Consider the following 19,101-nt stretch of genomic DNA (forward strand, 5'->3'; position numbering starts at 1 on the left):
CTCCTTGCTATATAGCTTGTGAACGCTGCTCTGAAGCTGCAGGGTTGCATTCTCTGAAGCCATGATGCTGCTCTAGATTGTCAATCATCAGAGTGGCACCACGGTACAGAAAGCGGGTAACCAAGAGGCAGACGAGCATTACTAACAAATACAAAAACTAGAACAAGCCTTTAAAGTGACCTCAGCTGCCATCAGTGAGGTCATTAACGGTCGTCTGAGGAAGGTTCTGCCAGGGAAATCATCAAGATCCGCTGATGGCAGCTCCTGTGTAATCACCCACCAATGACGTCATCAATGTGTTCAGTCTGGAGATGCTGCAGCCACGGGAGACAAGTCTGGAGACGCTGCAGCCACGGGAGACAATTCTGGAGATGCTGCAGCCACGGGAGACAAGTCTGGAGACCCTGCAGCTACAGGAGACAGGTCTGGAGACTGCAGCTACGGGAGACAAGTCTAGAGACGCTGCAGCCACGGGAGACAAGTGTGGAGACGCTGAAGCCACGGGAGACAAGTCTGGAGATTCTGCAGCCACGGGAGACAAGTCTGGAGACCCTGCAGCTACAGGAGACAGGTCTGGAGACTGCAGCTACGGGAGACAAGTCTAGAGACGCTGCAGCCACGGGAGACAAGTGTGGAGACGCTGAAGCCACGGGAGACAAGTCTGGAGATTCTGCAGCCACGGGAGACAAGTCTGGAGACTCTGCAGTCACAGGAGACAAGTCTGGAGATGCTGAAGCCACGGGAGCACGTTAAGGCCACACAGGCTGCTCACAGTAGTACGATCAACACGTGGCCTGGTGTCATAAAAATGGCTCCTTGGACAAATTGCCGCACCACTGGTTCCACCAACAAATCAATGTAACTCCGAGCTGTTAGTGCACCTGGAATGAGGGGTCCTAGAGGGGTCCAGCTGCCAACAAATATGCCACCACACCATGATCAAGGGGCTATGACCAAAGTGATCGTCCTCGTGAAGACGTCTTCATGGCATTTCCTCCAGACAAATCTCAGGCTATCATTGTACCGAAAGAAAATGCCAGACTCATCGCAGAGGACAGACCTCCATCCCAGCCGCCACTGCGGTCCTGTTCTGCTCGTGGCCTCATACTCTAAACTGAATAAACCAAGATGTTTAGAAAATGTTGTTTTCCTCGTTTGCAGATCAGTGACGTCTCCATCCTGTGATTTCCAGAACTTTTCCTTCTTCATGTTGCAATTTTCAATGTTGGGGATTGTATTTGCGCCGTATTCATGGTGTAATTTGCGCCTTTTTTTTAAACTTCGTGTTTTTTTTTTATCTAATTGTTTGTCAGGTCTGGACACGGTCATCCAGACCTTTTATCCTAATTCTCCATTTGTGACATTTTGATATTTCACAGTTGTATCCCGGTGTCTAGTGGAGGACAAAGTCCGGGTCACTTTTTTATTTTTCTTGCGCAGCTTAAGACAAGCATTCGACATTTTAAAACTGATTGAAAGGATCGAGCAGAGACACAAATATCTTTAAGATTTTGCACTAATTCCTCAAATATTGGGCCCCCCATTTTGTTACAACAGTCGCAAAAAGAAAAACAGGATAAAAAAGAAAAAAATGTAGATGATTAATCAGGACCTTAACTTTCTAATGACATTTTTGAGCCAAAGATAGAAATGGATCCTGTAAGTTAAAAGGGGTATTTCCATCTCAAAGGTCCTATCCCAGTATGTAGTAGGTGTAATAATAATAATATTGACGAATACCTCCAATTAGAAGTTTATCATAGTTCTCCTGATTAGCTGTGTTGCTTACCCTATGTGCAGGACATTGCTGCCGCTTGGGTATCCATGGTAACGACCACTAACAACTAAGCTCATGCAATGCCCTGCACATGGGGGTGACACAGCTAATCAAGAAAACAGCAAGGCAGGTGTGATCCCAGGGGGTTTTAGGGCGACTTTGGCACGATATTTGGTTTCTATCACAATAATAGATCATTAAATGTTCTTTTGTTTCGGTCAGAATTTTTTAACTTTTTTGCCTGGTTGGGCATTACATGTAGTTCTTGTTTTAAGAATGATTTAATAAAAGGTAATTTATAAAGGTATTAGTTTATTCTGATGAGCCTTCCCGTTAACTAATCCTACTAATCTAGAGTTTGTAAGTCGCATTGCATATAGTTTTTAGTTCATTTTGGTTTTTAATATTTGTCAAATAAAAAATTGTTATGGTTATTGGTGTATTCTGATGAGCCATGCCAGCCGGCAGGTTTTTTGGCACAAATAAAGCCCGATTTTTGGGGCTCATACCTTAGTGAATCAGCCCAAATGTTTGTGACACCAGTCTTAATGTTAACATTTATTGAGCGCTTTTCCAGGCGTGATCCGTCCAAAAATGACATTGTGCTCAGACCCTTAAATTGCAATGTCCCACCTGTACGACCCTGTTTTATGATGCAGATCCGACCACGATGAGCCCATTACTGTGTCGGAACCCCCATCCATTCTGTTTTACAGTTCACCCTCCATCACATGTGATATATTTTGTGTTTCAGCAATACGCCTACGAATCTTGTCGGCTGCTGGGTTCATGGGTCGACGACCTTGTTCAAAGAGTGGAGTTTTTTGCCTCTTGGTCCAGACAAGTGATCTCCTGTGCAGAGGAGAGGTGAGAGGATGAACAGTAATGTACAAAACACCAGGAGTCCCAACAGCTCCAAACCCCCATCCAAAGCCTAGAATTGGGTGGCAGGACCCTTCCAGAGAAGTGGTAACATGTCAGACATCTGTGTGTGATGGATCAAACGACTGATGGGCCGGGTCCGAGACTGCTGGTGGGCCGGGGAGACTGATGGGCCGGGTCGGAGACGACTGATGGGCCGGGTCCGAGACTGCTGGTGGGCCGGAGACTGCTGGTGGGCCGGAGACTGCTGGTGGGCCAGAGACTGCTGGTGGGCCGGGCCAGAGACTGCTGGTGGGCCGGGCCAGAGACTGCTGGTGGGCCGGGCCAGAGACTGCTGGTGGGCCGGGCCAGAGACTGCTGGTGGGCCGGGCCAGAGACTGCTGGTGGGCCGGGCCAGAGACTGCTGGTGGGCCGGGCCAGAGACTGCTGGTGGGCCGGGCCAGAGACTGCTGGTGGGCCGGGCCAGAGACTGCTGGTGGGCCGGGCCAGAGACTGCTGGTGGGCCGGGCCAGAGACTGCTGGTGGGCCGGGCCGGAGACTGCAGGTGGGCCGGGCCGGAGACTGCAGGTGGGCCGGGCCGGAGACTGCAGGTGGGCCGGGCCGGAGACTGCAAGTGGGCCGGAGACTGCTGGTGGGCCGGGCCAGAGACTGCAGGTGGGCCGGGCCAGAGACTGCAGGTGGGCCGGGCCAGAGACTGCAGGTGGGCCGGGCCAGAGACTGCTGGTGGGCCGGGCCAGAGACTGCTGGTGGGTCGGAGACTGCTGGTGGGCCGGGCCAGAGACTGCTGGTGGGCCGGGCCAGAGACTGCTGGTGGGCCGGGCCAGAGACTGCTGGTGGGTCGGAGACTGCTGGTGGGCCGGGCCAGAGACTGCTGGTGGGTCGGAGACTGCTGGTGGGCCGGGCCAGAGACTGCTGGTGGGCCGGGCCAGAGACTGCTGGTGGGCCGGGCCAGAGACTGCTGGTGGGCCGGATCAGAGACGACTGATGTGATCTCTGTGGCGCCTCAGTTGCAGAACGTGAAGTGATTTGATTTTACAACCTCCATATACAATATTGATTTCAGGTTTGGTGACCTGCTCGGCCTCCAGAAAAAGACTAGTCGATATTCCAGACCGAGCTCAGCCCTGACGACGGAGAACACGGAGGCGACTACCACCCAACTTCCAAGAGGCGCAAGCAGCTTCTGGCTCCCGGCATTTTTCTTTCCACAAGGTGGGAACATTCTAGGTTGAGTGTGAGATAAGACATGAATGAAAGCACCTGCAGATGTGTGGGGAATGCATTTCATACATCTGCATAGCTGAAAACGGTCACTTTTAATAGATATTAGGAGAGATATATACAGTATATATATATATATATATATATATATATATATATACAAAAGGAAAAGGTAGAATTCTGGGCTAAAAGCTTTGGTCAATCGGGTCCTAAGTATATGATAAAGATCAGCTGCCATAGTTCTGCATCTACACCACCTCTCCCCACCATATGGGTATGAAGAACACATACATATATTTACAGCGCTCCGTTTTATACAGTAAAATTGTGTCTTTCTACTGCCACCACCAGGGGGAGCCCACGTCATACTAATTGGGCTACATGAATCTGTATGCAGTGAGCTCCCTCTAGTGGTGGCTCCATAATGGAAATTTCAATCAAAATAGTACATAAACATAGAATACCGATATCTATGAGTGTCTAGTCCAGGGATTAGCGATGGGCATGCTGGGAGGTGTAGTTTTACAACGGCTGGAGTGCCTTGGGTCGATGTAAGTAACGGGGGAGATTGAAGCATGACACTTTTAGACCCAGACTGTACAACTACTGGTGCAAGAAGATCCAAACTCGCCTTTGTTTTGTGTCTATTCCCATGGTACCGTCTCCCCCAGGCTTCCTGACCGCTGTATTACAGAACCACGCACGGATGAGACACGTGTCTGTGGACTCTCTCACCTTCAGACACCAGGTGCGGCCTATAGCGGGTGACGTGGACCGGAGCCTCCGTGGCAGCGACGTGGCCTTTTCTGTGAGTTTTGTGATCATCTGTCCTCGGTGTTACGTTAGTTACTGAATTGTGACCTCATATAATCCACGTCCGTACACATCTCTACTAGGAAGGGTCTGCTCCTGAAGGAGGCATTCTGGTTTTCGGGCTGTTCCTGGACAGTGCCCAGTGGGACCCCGATGCACAAGTCTTGGCGGAGTGTGAGGAACAGGACAGGTTTTACACGTTGCCTCAAATCCACTTTATTCCACACGTGGTAGGTGACATTACTATGCGGGGAAACATTACAGTCCGTTTTCCAAGACATTTAGTGACACTCGTGGCTGTAACCACAAAACGTGGAGGTGTTTTGTTTTTTTTTAACTGGGATTTTGAAGCAGATTTTTTTTTTTCAGTACATTTCTAAGAGATTCTGCTTTAACCCCTTAACAACCAGAGGTATTTTTGGTTTTGGATTTTCATTTTTTACTCCCCTTCTTCCCAGAGCCATAACTTTTTTTTCATCATCAATATGGCCATGTGAGGGCTTATTTTTTGCGGGACGAGTTGTACTTTTGAACCACATCATTGGTTTTACCATATCTTGTATGCAAACACAGGACAAAAATTCCAAGTGCGGTGAAATTGTAAAAAAAAAAAAAAAAAAAAAAAAGTGCAATCCCGGGTTGTCATGCCAATCCATCGGCGACCCGCGGTCATGTGATACGGTGCCGATTGGAGGAAGTAATGACGCACTTTGTGCGCGTGCATGTTAAATGCTGATGTCAGCGGCATTTATGTTAACAGCCACAGGTGAATCGCGATTCCACCCGCGGCTGTTCCGGGTACATGTCAGCTATCAGATCAGCAGTCATGTGCTGGAAAAGGTGCAGGCTCATCATCGAAGCCCGCACCAAACGGGGGGAGGCGTCCAATGTCAGATATATCCATCATTGGACGTTAAGGGGTTAAAGAGTAATTGAAAATACCCTTCTCGTTCGCTTTTGACAGTGTGGTTGCCAACGGGCTAAACACTTTTTTTTTTTTTTTTTTAAATAAAAATCTAAATTTTTTGTAATGCATATTAATTGTTTGCAGATCGGTCAGGGTCCAAGACCCGAGACCGCCACCGATCGCTCAAAAGACCCCCAAGAAGTGCGCATCCTGGAAGGCAGGTGCGCACAGGACGGACTCCAATGTGTAAGCGGTTACAATGAATGCACGTTTGGTCACATTTCCTCCCCAGCCCCATATAGAAAATGGAATAAAGACAAGACAGTCGTACAAGACCCCAAAATGGTGGTGATAAAAACTACAAAATACAAGCCCCGGTACCATTCTATGGACAAAATAAAATAAACGTTGTGGCTCCTCCGAATGGAGACTGAAATCTTTTTTTTTTGCCCGTGAAAGAGCAAAACAAAAATTATACATTTAGTTTGACACCAAAGCCAGAAAACAAAACCTAAAAATTCATTTTTCCCCCATTTTCACCCCATAGTGAGTATTTTCCTCCGTTTTCCAGTACATAATACATTGATATTAGTTAGAAGGGCCCAAAGAGCAGCGCTGCAGTTATTCTCACGGGTCCTAATGTCTCATCTCTTGCCCTCAGCAGGTGGATGGCGGCTCTGAGAACCCGGCCGGAGGGCACAGTGCGGTCTACATGTATGAATGTCCGCTGTACAGGACGCCACAACGGGCTGGGGCGCTGTCCTCCACCGGACACTCCACCAACTTCATCACCACCGTGTCGTTACCAAGTGCAGCGAGACCCCAGCACTGGATCCGGAGAGGGGTGGCCCTGCTCTGCCAAATACCAGATTAATAATGGGGGGGGGGGGGGGGGGAACATGGTGTAATGGAATGAAACCGATAGGATCGGCTTCCATAGGAACAGTACAAGGTCCTTGTCAAGGGGGAAGAAAGAAAACACGTTGGACTAAAGTTTGTAATAAATCAGATTTTACACACAAGTGTGTTAGGACCAGGGTTGAGCAAAAATATCTGCAAGACCTGAGTCAAGCAGCTATAATGGTGGTTTGTGGCCGCTGGCTAACACGACGGTACCACAATATAGTTTTTTTTTTTTATTGTACAAACATTTTATTAGAAACATTTGTGAAAACTTTTAACAATTAGCAATTGCATTAAAACAATGTATAAAAAAATAAAATACATAGTAATTACAGACAATGTTGCAAACAAAACAATATATAAAAAGGATTATTTAACATTTCACATGAATTTTCAGCTTTTTGTGTAAATAAAACGATGGTGGTTCTCCCGATCATCCGCTGATCCTATGGGGCGGCCGCGTCCTTTCCTATGTGGCCCCTTCACCTCCTGGCGGCCTCATATTGCTGATCGCCTGTACATCTGGCGAAGGGTCGTTATTGCCTCTGTTAGTGGTGAAGCCCCATTAATTACAGAATAAAAAGTTCTGCAACTAGAAAAAAAATAAAATTATATATATATATATATATATATATATATATATATATATATATATATATATATATATATATATATATATATATATTATTGCAAAATCTGCTTGCGGTCACTGAATGTTCACATTCTTGGTTATTTTTTCTGGAGGGGGAAATATGCCGATTAAGTCTGTAGGACATTAGTGGTGTGATCACTGAAACACAATACTTCAAAAAGTTGCAGAACTTTTTATTACATATTTACATAAAACTTTTAAAAACAAACTATATACACCTCCCATCCGTATACAACCAGTGCAGAGAACCTGAGGTGTCGGCCGGCACTGGTTATAGTCATGTATAGGGCACGAAGCCTGTGAAGCGAGGAGAGAGAATGCCCACGCTATACCGTACCCGGCACCGGTATGTATACAGGACCGGGGTAATAGTCGGTTGTATACCATCTCCGCACAGGTGCAGAATAATAGTCAGCTATATACCATCTCCGGCACATGCAGTATACAAGACCAGGGTAATAGTCAGCGATATACCGTTGCAGGCAAAAACGCATATACAGGATTGGGGTAGTAGCTATATACCATTGCCAGCCCCAGTACGTATATAGAACCAGGGTAATAGCTGGTTATATACCATACCCAGCACCGGCGTGTATACAAGACTGGGGTAATAGCCGGCTAAATACCATCTCCGGCACAAGTACGTATACAGGACCAGGGTCCTGTACATCAGGGACAACCTTGTATAGACCAGAGGTAACTACTCCACACTAATTCACTTCACTCTGCTAAGAAAAATAAAGTAGCATCTGAAGGTTTGTTAAATTTAGGTTTACACATTTTTGGGTCTCATTTAGGCAAAATGTCTAAGACAAAAACTGGCCCGACAGGACCTCAAAGTCAACCTCCATTTGGTTTATATAGGAAAAGGTCCTGTTAAGACAGTTTGGAAAATGAGCAAAAGTGCAAAAATAAAATTAAAAAAATCACCTGAGATTTTTTTTTATTGAAATAAAGCTAAAATAAGTCCACATAATGCCAGTCACACAGCATGAGATGTATGCCTTCTTGGAAATAGCCATGTATGGTGGCTGCCCCAACACCGGCAGATTTCTGGAGAATGACCGGACACTTATGACATATCCTATTGATAGGCCAGAAAGGGGACGACCCCGGACGTACTCCAAACTGCACAGACCAAGCAGACGGGGCAGAATAAGGTCACAAAAATGGACAAATTATGGAAGATCACGAGAGTCCAGTTGTTCCTCATGTATGAACCCTTAAGGTGAATATACAATATGCTTCAGCTCCTCAAAAATGAGATCATTTCTTTTTAACCTGAACATCTTACCAGATGGTCATTAACCCCTTCATGACCTTGGGATTTTCCGTTTTCGTTTTTCACTCCCCTCCTTCCCAGAGCCACAATTTTTTTATTTTACCGTCAATTTGGCCATGTGAGGGCTTATTTTTTGCGGGACGAGTTGTACCTTTGAACGACATCATTGGTTTTACCATGTCGTGTACTAGAAAACGGGGAAAAAAATCCAAGTGCAGTGAAATTGCAAAAAAAAGTGCAATCCCACACTTGTTTTTTGTTTGGCTTTTTTGCTAGGTTCACTAAATGATAAAAAGGACCTGCCATTATGATTCTCCAGGTCATTACGAGTTCATAGACACCTAACATGTCTAGGTTATTTTTTACCTAAGTGGTGAAAAAAAATTCCAAAGTTTGCCTTTAAGAAAAAAAAAAATTGCGCCATTTTCTGATACTCATAGTGTCTCCATTTTACATGATCTGGGGTCGGGTGAGGGCTTATTTTTTGGCGTGCCGAGCTGGCGTTTTTAACGATAGCATTTCGGTGCAGATACGTTCTTTTGATCGCCCTTTATTGCATTTTAATACAATGTCGCGGCGACCAAAAAAACGTAATTCTGGCATTTCACATTTTTTTCTCGCTACTCTGTTTAGCGATCAGGTTAATGCTTTTTTTTATTGATAGAGCGGGCGATTCTGAACGCGGCGATACCAAATATGTGTAGGATTGATTTTTTTTTAATTGATTTATTTTGATTGGGGCGAAAGGGGGGTGATTTAAACTTTTATATATATTTTTTTTTTTTTAACTTTTGCCATGCTTCAATAGCCTCCATGGGAGGCTAGAAGCAGGCACAGCGCGATCGCCTCTGCTACATAGCAGCGATCTGCTGTTCGCTGCTATGTAGCAGAAAATCAGGTGTGCGGTGAGCGCCGACCACAGGGTGGCGCTCACAGCTACCGGCGATCAGTAACCATAGAGGTCTCAAGGACCTCTATGGTTACTATTCTGAAGCATCGCCGACCTCCGATCATGTGACGGGGGTCGGCGATGCGATCATTTCCGGCCGCCCGGCCGGAAGCAGTAGTTAAATGCCGCTGTCTGCGTTTGACAGCGGCATTTAACTAGTTAATAGGCGCGGACAGATCACGATTCTGCCCTCGCCTATTACGGGCACATGTCAGCTGTTCTGTCCCGGCTTTGATGCGGGCTCACCGCCGGAGCCCGCATCAAAGCGGGGCTTCTGACCTCAGACGTACTATCCCGTCCGAGATCAGAAAGGGGTTAACATGTCAGGACGATCCTCCACGTACGGACGTCGATCCCACAGGATTTAAAGCTTAAAATACACATTTCACATGGGGTTTAACAAAAGAAAAAAATGCATAAAATATAAACAATTCTGTAAACTCGCCTTGACAATTACAGTATTTGTAATTTAAGCTGTGCTGTAAACAAAAAACACCGAATAATATCCCTAACAGGGCCATGAAGGTACAACCATATCAAGATACCAAAAAAAAAGCCTTCATACTGAGCCAAAAAGTAATAGAAACATATAAACTTTATTAATACATACATAAACAATAAATAAAACAATGTATAAAAATAGGGGCAGTGACCACTAGTGCAGCAGCAACAGTGGGACCCACACGGGAAACAACCTCTTTATAACAATGTAAATTGCAGTAGTAAGGTGCACAAGAAATAAAAACATATATATATATATATATATATATATATATATATATATATATATATATATATATATATATATATATATATACACACACACACACACACATGTATACAAATATCCATAAAACGCCTATATAGGAAAATAGACTCAGCTATACAGCCTAACACAAACCATGTAAATACGAAGCATTTCAATGCAAAACGCGCGTCGGGTGTGGTGGGTCCCCGGGTCCTTCCTCTTGGCAACTATACTTATACTTCATATTCATGCAGTATTTACATGGTTTGTGTTAGGCTGTATAGCTGACTCTATTTTCCTATATGGGCGTTTTATGGATATTTGTATATATATTTGCATGTTTTCATTTCTTGTGCACCTTACTACTGCAATTTACATTGTTATAAAGAGGTTGTTTCCCGCGTGGGTCCCACTGTTGCTTCTGCACTAGTGGTCACTGCCCCTATTTTTATACATTGTTTTATTTATTGTTTATGTATGTATTAATAAAGTTTATATGTTTCTATTACTTTTTGGCTCAGTATGAAGGCTTTTTTTTTTGGTATCTTGTGCTGTAAACAAAACAAACCAAAAAAAGCCGAAGCCATGAAGTGCTACATCTCAACAAATAAGTAAGGGACGGGCAGGTAGTCCGAGAAACACTCCTCTCCCGACTCTCTCTCTATACAGGCAAGCAAAATTTAACAAAATCATTCACTGGGTGCATTGATTTTCAAACTAGCTTTAAAAAAACAAAACAAAAAAAAACCACACCATTGTTTTCAGCAGCACAGCGCCCCATGTACAGAGGTGATGTGCTGCCAATAACATGATATTCTATTGACACAGAACCATCGTAATGACAGTTTTGTGCAGATATTAGTGTGGCTGGCCCACTTACGCAGGAAGGAATATTAGAGGAACATAATCCTCTCTGAAATGCCGACACTCATGGAGAACTCTGTACCCACTTTCCCCGTGCCAACCGGCAGGGCCACGTTCAGTTACATCAGTATTTGTAAGCCGGAACCAAGAGTGGGTGATAAATGAAGAAGTGGTTACCTCTGATTGTAAGCCAAAACCAGAGAGGAACAAATACTGATGGAAAATACTGACCAAATACTGAACGTGACCTTAAATTCCAACTTGAATTCTTGATTTTTGAGTAAAGTTAGGCCATGTGCACACGTTCAGTATTTTTCGCTTTTTTTGCTATAATAACGTGATAAAAACGCAAAAAAAACGCTTACATATGCCTCCTATTATTTACAGTGTATTCCGCATTTCTTGTGCAAATGTTGCATTTTTTTCCGCGGAAAAATCGCATCACGGAAAAAAAAGCAACATGTTCATTAAATTTGCAGAATTGCGGGGATTCCGCACAACTAGGAATACATTGATCTGCTTACTTTCCGCATGTGGCTATGCCCACCATGCGGAAAGTAAGCAGATCATGTGCGGTTGGTACCCAGGGTGGAGGAGAGGAGACTTTCCTCCACGGACTGGGCACCATATAATTGGTAAAAAAAAAAAAAGAATTAAAATAAAAAATAGTCATATACTCACCCTCTGATGGCCCCCGGAGTCTTCCCGCCTCTCATCGGTGCATGCTGCCGCTTCCGTTCCTATAGATGGTGTGTGTGAAGGACCTGCGATGACGTCGCGGTCTCGTGATTGGTCGTGTGACCGCTCATGTGACCGCGACGTCATCGAAGGTCCTGCACACACACCATCTATAGGAACGGACGCCGCTGAGGAGATCGGCTGTCTGAAGGTGAGTATAACCATTTTTTCAAATTTTTTTAAATTATTTTTAACATTCTATCTTTTACTATTGATGCTGCATCTATAGTAAAAAGTTGGTCACACTTGTCAAACACTATGTTTGACAAGTGTGACCAACCTGTCAGTCAGTTTTCCAAGCAATGCTACAGATCGCTTGGAAAACTTTAGCATTCTGCAAGCTAATTTCGCTTGCAAAATGCTAAAAAAAAAAAATGGGAAAAAACCCCCCCCCAAAAAAGTATGCGGATTTCTTGCAGAAAATTTCGGGTTTTCTTCAGGAAATTTCTGCAAGAAATCCTGACGTGTGCACATACCCCCTCAGGCCACGTTCACACGTTCAGTGTTCGGTCAGTATTTTACATCAGTATTTGTAAGCCAAAATCAGGAGAGGAACAATCAGAGAAAATGTATAATAGAAACACGTCACCACTTCTGTATTTATCACCCACTTCTGGTTGTGGTTTACAAATACTAACCAAATACTGAACGTGTGAACATGGTTTATTGACCCCTGTTAGGCCATCTAAATCTTTTTTGTTTGCAACTAACACAGTTTCTGAGGGTCTTTCCTACCAGGCTGATCACTTATAGGGAACAAATTATGACACGCAAGCAAAATATACAAGCAACAGGATACAAATGTGAAGCCCCAAAATCCATTTAAATGTTCATAAAAACAATACAAAAAAACCCCAAAACACTAAAAGACATCATATACAAATGATCAAACATTTACAAAATGGCTTCAGCAATAAAAACCTCAATATACATATAAATTTAGAACAAACATTGGACTTCCTAGTAAACATATGGGAGTAGACGATACGGCACTAGATGGCAGTACTTGTCCCAATCGCGGCCGTATTTCAGTCTGCACAGGTGCTCGACTCTGCTCACTCGGTGGAGGAGGAGACCGGTCAGAAAGAATCCATAGAAATAGGGCAAAACATGATTGAAACCTAGGGGGAAAACGGGACATTAAACATCTAATTACGGTCTTGTTACAAATAAATTCACTTTGCAGAAACTCTGCCAATGTCTCCTTGCTAAGAGGACATTGGAATCTGGAGCTTGAATGTCAGATTTAGTTCTCTGTATCCTCTGTAAGGATTATCAGAGACTCCCCCTATACTTACCACAAGGCAGACACCAGGCCCAGGCCATGATAATATCACCCACGTAGTTTGGATGTCGGACAAATCCCCACCAGCCAGAGACGAGGAGCTTGGAGCCGCACAATGTCGGGATGCTCTTCAGATCTGTACACAAAGAATATTCAATGAGTACAACTGGAAAAAAAATAAAATCAGGGATTTATGTGCTTTGTGACGAGAGCTATACTTACGCGAAAGTCTGGGGTCTTGTGGATTTTTTCTATAGGCATTCTTCTGCTTGTTTGCATTTCGGAAGATGACGTAGCCAAGAGCTTTAAGAAAAAAACACAACAACCACAAGCCATGAACATAAACCTTCTACACGGACAAATGTATATATTGGGGAAAAAAAGAGGCATATCAGTGTATATCAGGCGGTGACAAATAGATACAGTATATTATTATATCTAACTGTATATATTAGTAATTTTCATGAATCATTTTCTCCGTTTGGGGAACGTCCTCAAAGGTCAGATGTGACAATCGAGAAAATATACACCAAACCATGTGGAATTTGTTATGGAATCGCAACACATTTACCGCACATTTCACAATTTGCGCCTTTAGGGGTGAATTAGCAGCATACAATTATATGCTGTGGCTTTCACATACAAGACACAGGTCCATTTCTGATACAGATTTTCTCTGCAACACGTGGATGAGAGTCTGATCCACAAGGCTGGAGCCGTTGTGTGCAGTGGATTAATGGTGTTGTCCACTATTACGACAACACCTTAACAAGGCCTATACTCGCCTCGCGTGCTGGCGCCATTACCGCGGCGTTGGCGCCATTACCGCGGCGTTGGCACTCGCGGTCCTGGGCTGTGATGCGGTTTTGCCTCAATCTTCGGACAAACTGAACACGCAGAGGAAGTCAGAGATCAGCTGCAGCCTGGTCTTCCTCTTCAGGTTCAGTTTGTCCGAAGGCGGAGACAGTGATGCCAGCGCAGATTGGGCCCCGGGCGTCATGTGTCACAACACCGCATCACAGCCCCGGAGAGAGCAAGTGCCGACAAAGCTGGACCGGAGCCAGCACGGGAGGCGAGTATAAGCTTTATCATTTTATCGGGAACAAACATTCGGTTTAAGAACAGGTTTGGTTGTCCTAGTAATGGACAACCCCTTTAACAGTATAGTCAGTATACAGGTAAATGTAGGGAACATGTACATATAACAAGTGCGGTCTCGCTTTATGATGCAGGACGGTCCATTACTTGATCATCGATACATAACTCACGCAGAATTGAAATTCATGATAGCAGGCAGTTTGATTTGATGAAGAAACGGCTAAAATAAAGAGTTCGGAGAATACAGAAGAAAAGTCCGGAGAAGTTTAAAACTTACTGTTCATTGCTACAATAGCTCCAAGAACGATCCGGGAAATCTCCACGGGATGTCTGACCAGGTACGCGGCTTGTAAGGTGTAAGCAAATGGGACCCAGACCAGGTTACCAAATGCCAGCATAAAGCCGAAGCCATCATGGGCAATGTCCAGAGAGGTCAGCATGCCTTCCTAAAAAAAGAGAACAGATCTGAGCAATGACCGGATCCAGCAACATCTGATGAGCAGCGCACAGCGAGAAAAAACTAAACATAGCTAATCAGGAGAACTAAACTACATTTCTAATTGAAGGTTTTTGCTAACGTTATTATTACATTATAATTACATCTAGCACATATTGGGATAGAATCTTGGAGATGAGAATACCCCTTTAAAGAAACGGTGGTGAACGGCCCAAATAATGACTATGGATCTGTGTTTTTAAAACGGACAGCAGACGAATGAAGAAAACTTGTGGTGTAAATATGGCAACACCAAGTATATCTTCACAGAACAGTTACTGATTTACTACTTTGTACTGAGCGACTGGGATAAGACCAATTACCTGATTCCAAAGAGCGTGAAGAACATACAGAAGCTGGAAAGCATTAACCAAGACCATCGATGGTGACGGGCTCTCAAGCTCCTGAGTCTTCATCTCGGCCAAGAGCAGTATGAAATTAATGAAAACCTGGAGGTGGCAAAAATCAGAAAAATGTGAGTGTACAATGCACCATTGTCTTTGTAATACAAAGCGAGAGCCACTGAAGGTGTCGGTATAGTGAATCCATTTTATTCTGCAACAAACTGTCTGCCATTCACACATCCTGACAGGTAGCAATACGGAAGTCATTGTCCCCAGGAAAACAGTAAAGGCCCCGTCTCACATAGCGAGATCGCTAGCGAGATCGCTGCTGAGTCACAAGTTTTGTGACGCAACAGCGACCTCCATAGCGATCTCGCTATGTGTGACACGTACCAGCGATCAGGCCCCTGCTGCGAGATCGCTGGTCGTGTCGGAATGGCCTGGACCTTTTTTTGGTCGTTGAGGCCCCGCTGACATCGCTGAATCGGTGTGTGTGACACCGATCCAGCGATGTCTTCACTGGTAACCAGGGTAAACATCGGGTTACTAAGCGCAGGGCCGCGCTTAGTAACCCGATGTTTACCCTGGTTACCAGCGTAAATGTAAAAAAAAACAAACAGTACATACTCGCCTTCTGATGTCCGTCAGGTCCCTTGCCGTCTGCTTCCTGCTCTCACTGAGTCCCGGCCGTACAGTGAGAAGTGAGAGCACAGCAGTGACGTCACCGCTGCGCTCTGCTCTCGCTGTACGGCGGCTCAGTCAGAGAGCAGGAAGCAGCAGACGGCAAGGGACCTGGACACCGAAAGGCGAGTATGTAGTGTTTGTTTTTTTTGGTAACCAGGGTAAACATCGGGTTACTAAGCGCGGCCCTGCGCTTAGTAACCCGATGTTTACCCTGGTTACCCGGGTGCTGCAGGGGGACTTCGGCATCGTTGAAGACAGTTTCAACGATGCCGAAGTCGTTCCCCTGATCGTTGGTCGCTGGGGAGAGCGGTCTGTGTGACAGCTCCCCAGCGACCACACAACGACTTACCAACGATCACGGCCAGGTCGTATCGCTGGTCGTGATCGTTGGTAAATCGCTTAGTGAGACGGGGCCTTTAGTTGGAAGAATGTGATTAACAAAAATGTAAAAAAGACCTTGAAAAGAACTGATAATACAAACACATAAAAAAGTGAGTTTTGTTCAGCATTTTCTTTCCACTTAACAAAAGCACGACTAAAGTCAAGTGCACATTGCGTTAACCCCACCGTAAAGGAAGGTGCGTCAGACTGATGCCCAAGCACGCGTCAAAGACCATGACCAATGTTGAACGTATCGATCAGTGGGTAGGAAAACACAATGTGCACGTTGCCTTTGATTTTACACAAATTATTATAAAGGATGGAAATGGAAACAAAACCTTACCCAGCCGATCAATGCTGAGTGAACCGCAGTGAAATATTTCAGGTCAAACTTGCCAATGTGAGGGTTCAACTCTCTACCCATAAAAAACGTGTAGATGAAATTCCCTGCAAAATAGATTTCATATGCAAATGTGAAACAGAATATTAGTTAAAACAAAAGTCAATATACAAATCAAAACAATCACAAATTTGAATGATTTTGTTAATCTCAATTGATTCTTATGGAGAGATGACTGCGCATGATGGGGCAAGTCCTGGGGTAGATTGTTGGACATTCATCAGAAAATGCAGCAATTCATGCAGTGAATGAATGAATACTTACTGGATTTCCCTGCCACAGACAGTTCTTCCTGTGCGGCTCTTCTCGAGCGCACAAACACAAAAACACTTAGGATGACCGAGAGGACAGTGGCCGAGGAGACAAACTGATGAAGGTGATCATATACGTAAAGAAGGCTAATCCTCTGGTATATCAGCTCTGCTACTAAAAGTCCAATCAGGAATAGTGAAAAAAGGCCTGGGAGTGAAAAGAAACATGTTAGATTTCATTTGGATAAAATAGAAAAAAAAATGCAATTCAGTCTCATTTATGAAAAGTAAAAAAACAAAAACAAAACAGTTCATTAGAACTTCAATTTATTTAACTACTCCTGAAAAATTAAAACTATTTTTAATTTCAAAATAGACATTAAAACGTACCATTGCTCCTGTAACTCAGCCTCTTCCCATTTGCAAGAAGAACACCATGGGAAATCTAAATGAAAAAAAATATATATATTTATACATATTTTTATTCTGCTGATTTCCAGACCTGTACCCAAGGTTAGCAGCACATTGTGCAGCAGACGTAAAACATGAAGACACCAATCCCCATTCGTTTTCACATTCTGAGCCCGCGTGTGTTGGGACAAATATATATTTCTTATGATTCAATGTAATCAGACTGATTTCAGTGAAAAATGGCAGTAGATCCATGTCCCTAGTTTGCATGGTTGCAATTTTAAAGAGGGTTTATAACCAAGTTAAATGGACATCAAATATTTGCTAGTGATGATGGATTAAGTGTTAAGTAAATCTAATTGAATTGTGAATCAATTGCTAATGGATTCTAAAGATTGTAACTTTAAAGAGTTTAGAAAACTGCAAAGATGTGCATTTGTCGCAAAACAGATGGTGACAAAAGAGTTGAGCTGCCATTTCCCTACATTATAAATATGGTATGATTTATATAAAAAAATAGAATAATAATAAAAAAAAAGCACATTAGACCATTACCGTTCCGATGGGAAAAAGGTAGAGGAGCACAAGAAGAAGAATCCACAGTGCATAATATCCGAACACGGTAGAATCCCACAAGTTGCTGAATGTCCAGGAAGGGTAGAAATTGCTGAGAGCTGCGTCCTTCTGGCCGCTCATGTACACAAGATAATAGAGGAGAGGCGGCATGGAGAGCATCATAAGTCCCGCACCTAAATAACAGAACGTCAGCTAGATTACCAGGGTGGGCTTTCATTTAACTCAAGATACATGTGCAATGACAGCAAATCTAAACTCAGATGGATTTGGAAAAGAAGGGCGTTTAGTAAAGTGCTCATCGATGGAGGGTAGTTCACATGAATGACTTGTAAAGTTGGGAGTACATAAAGCTTTTCTTTCTTATCCCTGACAGGACAAAATGCAGTGGTTTAACCCCTTAAGCCCCGAGGGTGGTTTGCACGTTAATGACGGGGCCAATTTTTACAATTCTGACCACTGTCCCTTTATGAGGTTATAACTCTGGAACGCTTCAACGGATCTTGGCGATTCTGACATTGTTTTCTCGTGACATATTGTACTTCATGTTAGTGGTAAAATTTATTCGATATAACTTGTGTTTATTTGTGAAAAAAAATGGAAATTTGGCAAAAATTTTGAAAATTTCACAATTTTCCAACTTTGAATTTTTATGCCCTTAAATCACAGAGATATGTCACACAAAATACTTAATAAGTAACATTTCCCACATGTCTACTTTACATCAGCACAATTTTGGAACCAAATTTTTTTTTTGTTAGGGAGTTATAAGGGTTCAAAGTTGACCAGCAATTTCTCATTTTTACAACACCATTTTTTTTTTAGGGACCACATCTCATTTGAAGTAATTTTGAGGGGTCTATATGATAGAAAATAACCAAGTGTGACACCATTCTAAGGCTACGTTCACATTTGCGGTGTGCGCCGCAGCGTCGGGCGCCGCAGCGTCGCCGCATGCGTCATGCGCCCCTATATTTAACATGGGGGCGCATGGACATGCGGCGCACTTGCGTTTTGCGCCGCATGCGTCGCTGCGGCGCCCGCGTCTGGGCGCAGAGGACGCAGCAAGTTTCATTTTTGCTGCGTCCAAAATCAATTAAAAAAAGGACGCATGCGGCGCAAAACGCAGCGTTGTGCATGCGTTTTGCTGCGTTTTTGTTTGCGTTGTGCGCTGCGGCGCCGACGCTGCGGCGCACAACGCAAATGTGAACGTAGCCTAAAAACTGCACCCCTCAAGGCGCTCAAAACCACATTCAAGAAGTTTATTAACCCTTCAGGTGTTTCACAGGAATTTTTGGAATGTTTAAATAAAAATGAACATTTAACTTTTTTTCACACAAAATTTACTTCAGCTCCAATTTGTTTTATTTTACCAAGGGTAACAGGAGAAAATGGACCCCAAAAGATGTTGTACAATTTGTCCTGAGTACGCCGATACCCCA

The 19,101-nt window shown here is 44.0% G+C and overlaps 2 protein-coding genes across 4 annotated transcripts in view; one reads left to right on the top strand and one right to left on the bottom strand.

The window, feature by feature from the left end:
• The window catches only part of DNAH14 (dynein axonemal heavy chain 14), a 173,230-nt gene extending 166,540 nt beyond the window's left edge, over window positions 1-6,690 (top strand). The window contains exons 82-87 of the mRNA XM_077282193.1: window positions 2,532-2,644; window positions 3,723-3,871; window positions 4,552-4,688; window positions 4,777-4,923; window positions 5,745-5,846; window positions 6,262-6,690. Coding sequence (XP_077138308.1) covers window positions 2,532-2,644; window positions 3,723-3,871; window positions 4,552-4,688; window positions 4,777-4,923; window positions 5,745-5,846; window positions 6,262-6,474 — 861 coding nt within the window. The 3' untranslated portion in view covers window positions 6,475-6,690. The remainder of the gene's footprint in view (window positions 1-2,531; window positions 2,645-3,722; window positions 3,872-4,551; window positions 4,689-4,776; window positions 4,924-5,744; window positions 5,847-6,261) is intronic.
• Window positions 6,691-6,746: 56 nt separating this feature from the next.
• LBR (lamin B receptor) overlaps window positions 6,747-19,101 on the bottom strand; it is a 36,517-nt gene continuing 24,162 nt past the window's right edge. The window contains exons 6-15 of one of the 3 annotated variants that reach the window (XM_077282192.1): window positions 17,642-17,835; window positions 17,066-17,120; window positions 16,689-16,883; window positions 16,368-16,471; window positions 14,939-15,064; window positions 14,397-14,565; window positions 13,244-13,324; window positions 13,035-13,157; window positions 12,687-12,857; window positions 6,747-7,095 (exon numbers count right to left, since the gene is read on the bottom strand). In XM_077282192.1, the coding sequence (XP_077138307.1) occupies window positions 12,697-12,857; window positions 13,035-13,157; window positions 13,244-13,324; window positions 14,397-14,565; window positions 14,939-15,064; window positions 16,368-16,471; window positions 16,689-16,883; window positions 17,066-17,120; window positions 17,642-17,835 (1,208 nt within the window). In that variant the 3' untranslated portion in view covers window positions 6,747-7,095; window positions 12,687-12,696. Of the gene's footprint in view, window positions 7,096-12,540; window positions 12,858-13,034; window positions 13,158-13,243; window positions 13,325-14,396; window positions 14,566-14,938; window positions 15,065-16,367; window positions 16,472-16,688; window positions 16,884-17,065; window positions 17,121-17,641; window positions 17,836-19,101 lie in introns of those variants that run through there. The other 2 variants (XM_077282190.1, XM_077282191.1) reach the window with 2 other exon arrangements.

Source organism: Ranitomeya variabilis, chromosome 2, assembly GCF_051348905.1.
Source record: "Ranitomeya variabilis isolate aRanVar5 chromosome 2, aRanVar5.hap1, whole genome shotgun sequence".
In the NCBI taxonomy this organism is placed as follows: domain Eukaryota; kingdom Metazoa; phylum Chordata; class Amphibia; order Anura; family Dendrobatidae; genus Ranitomeya; species Ranitomeya variabilis.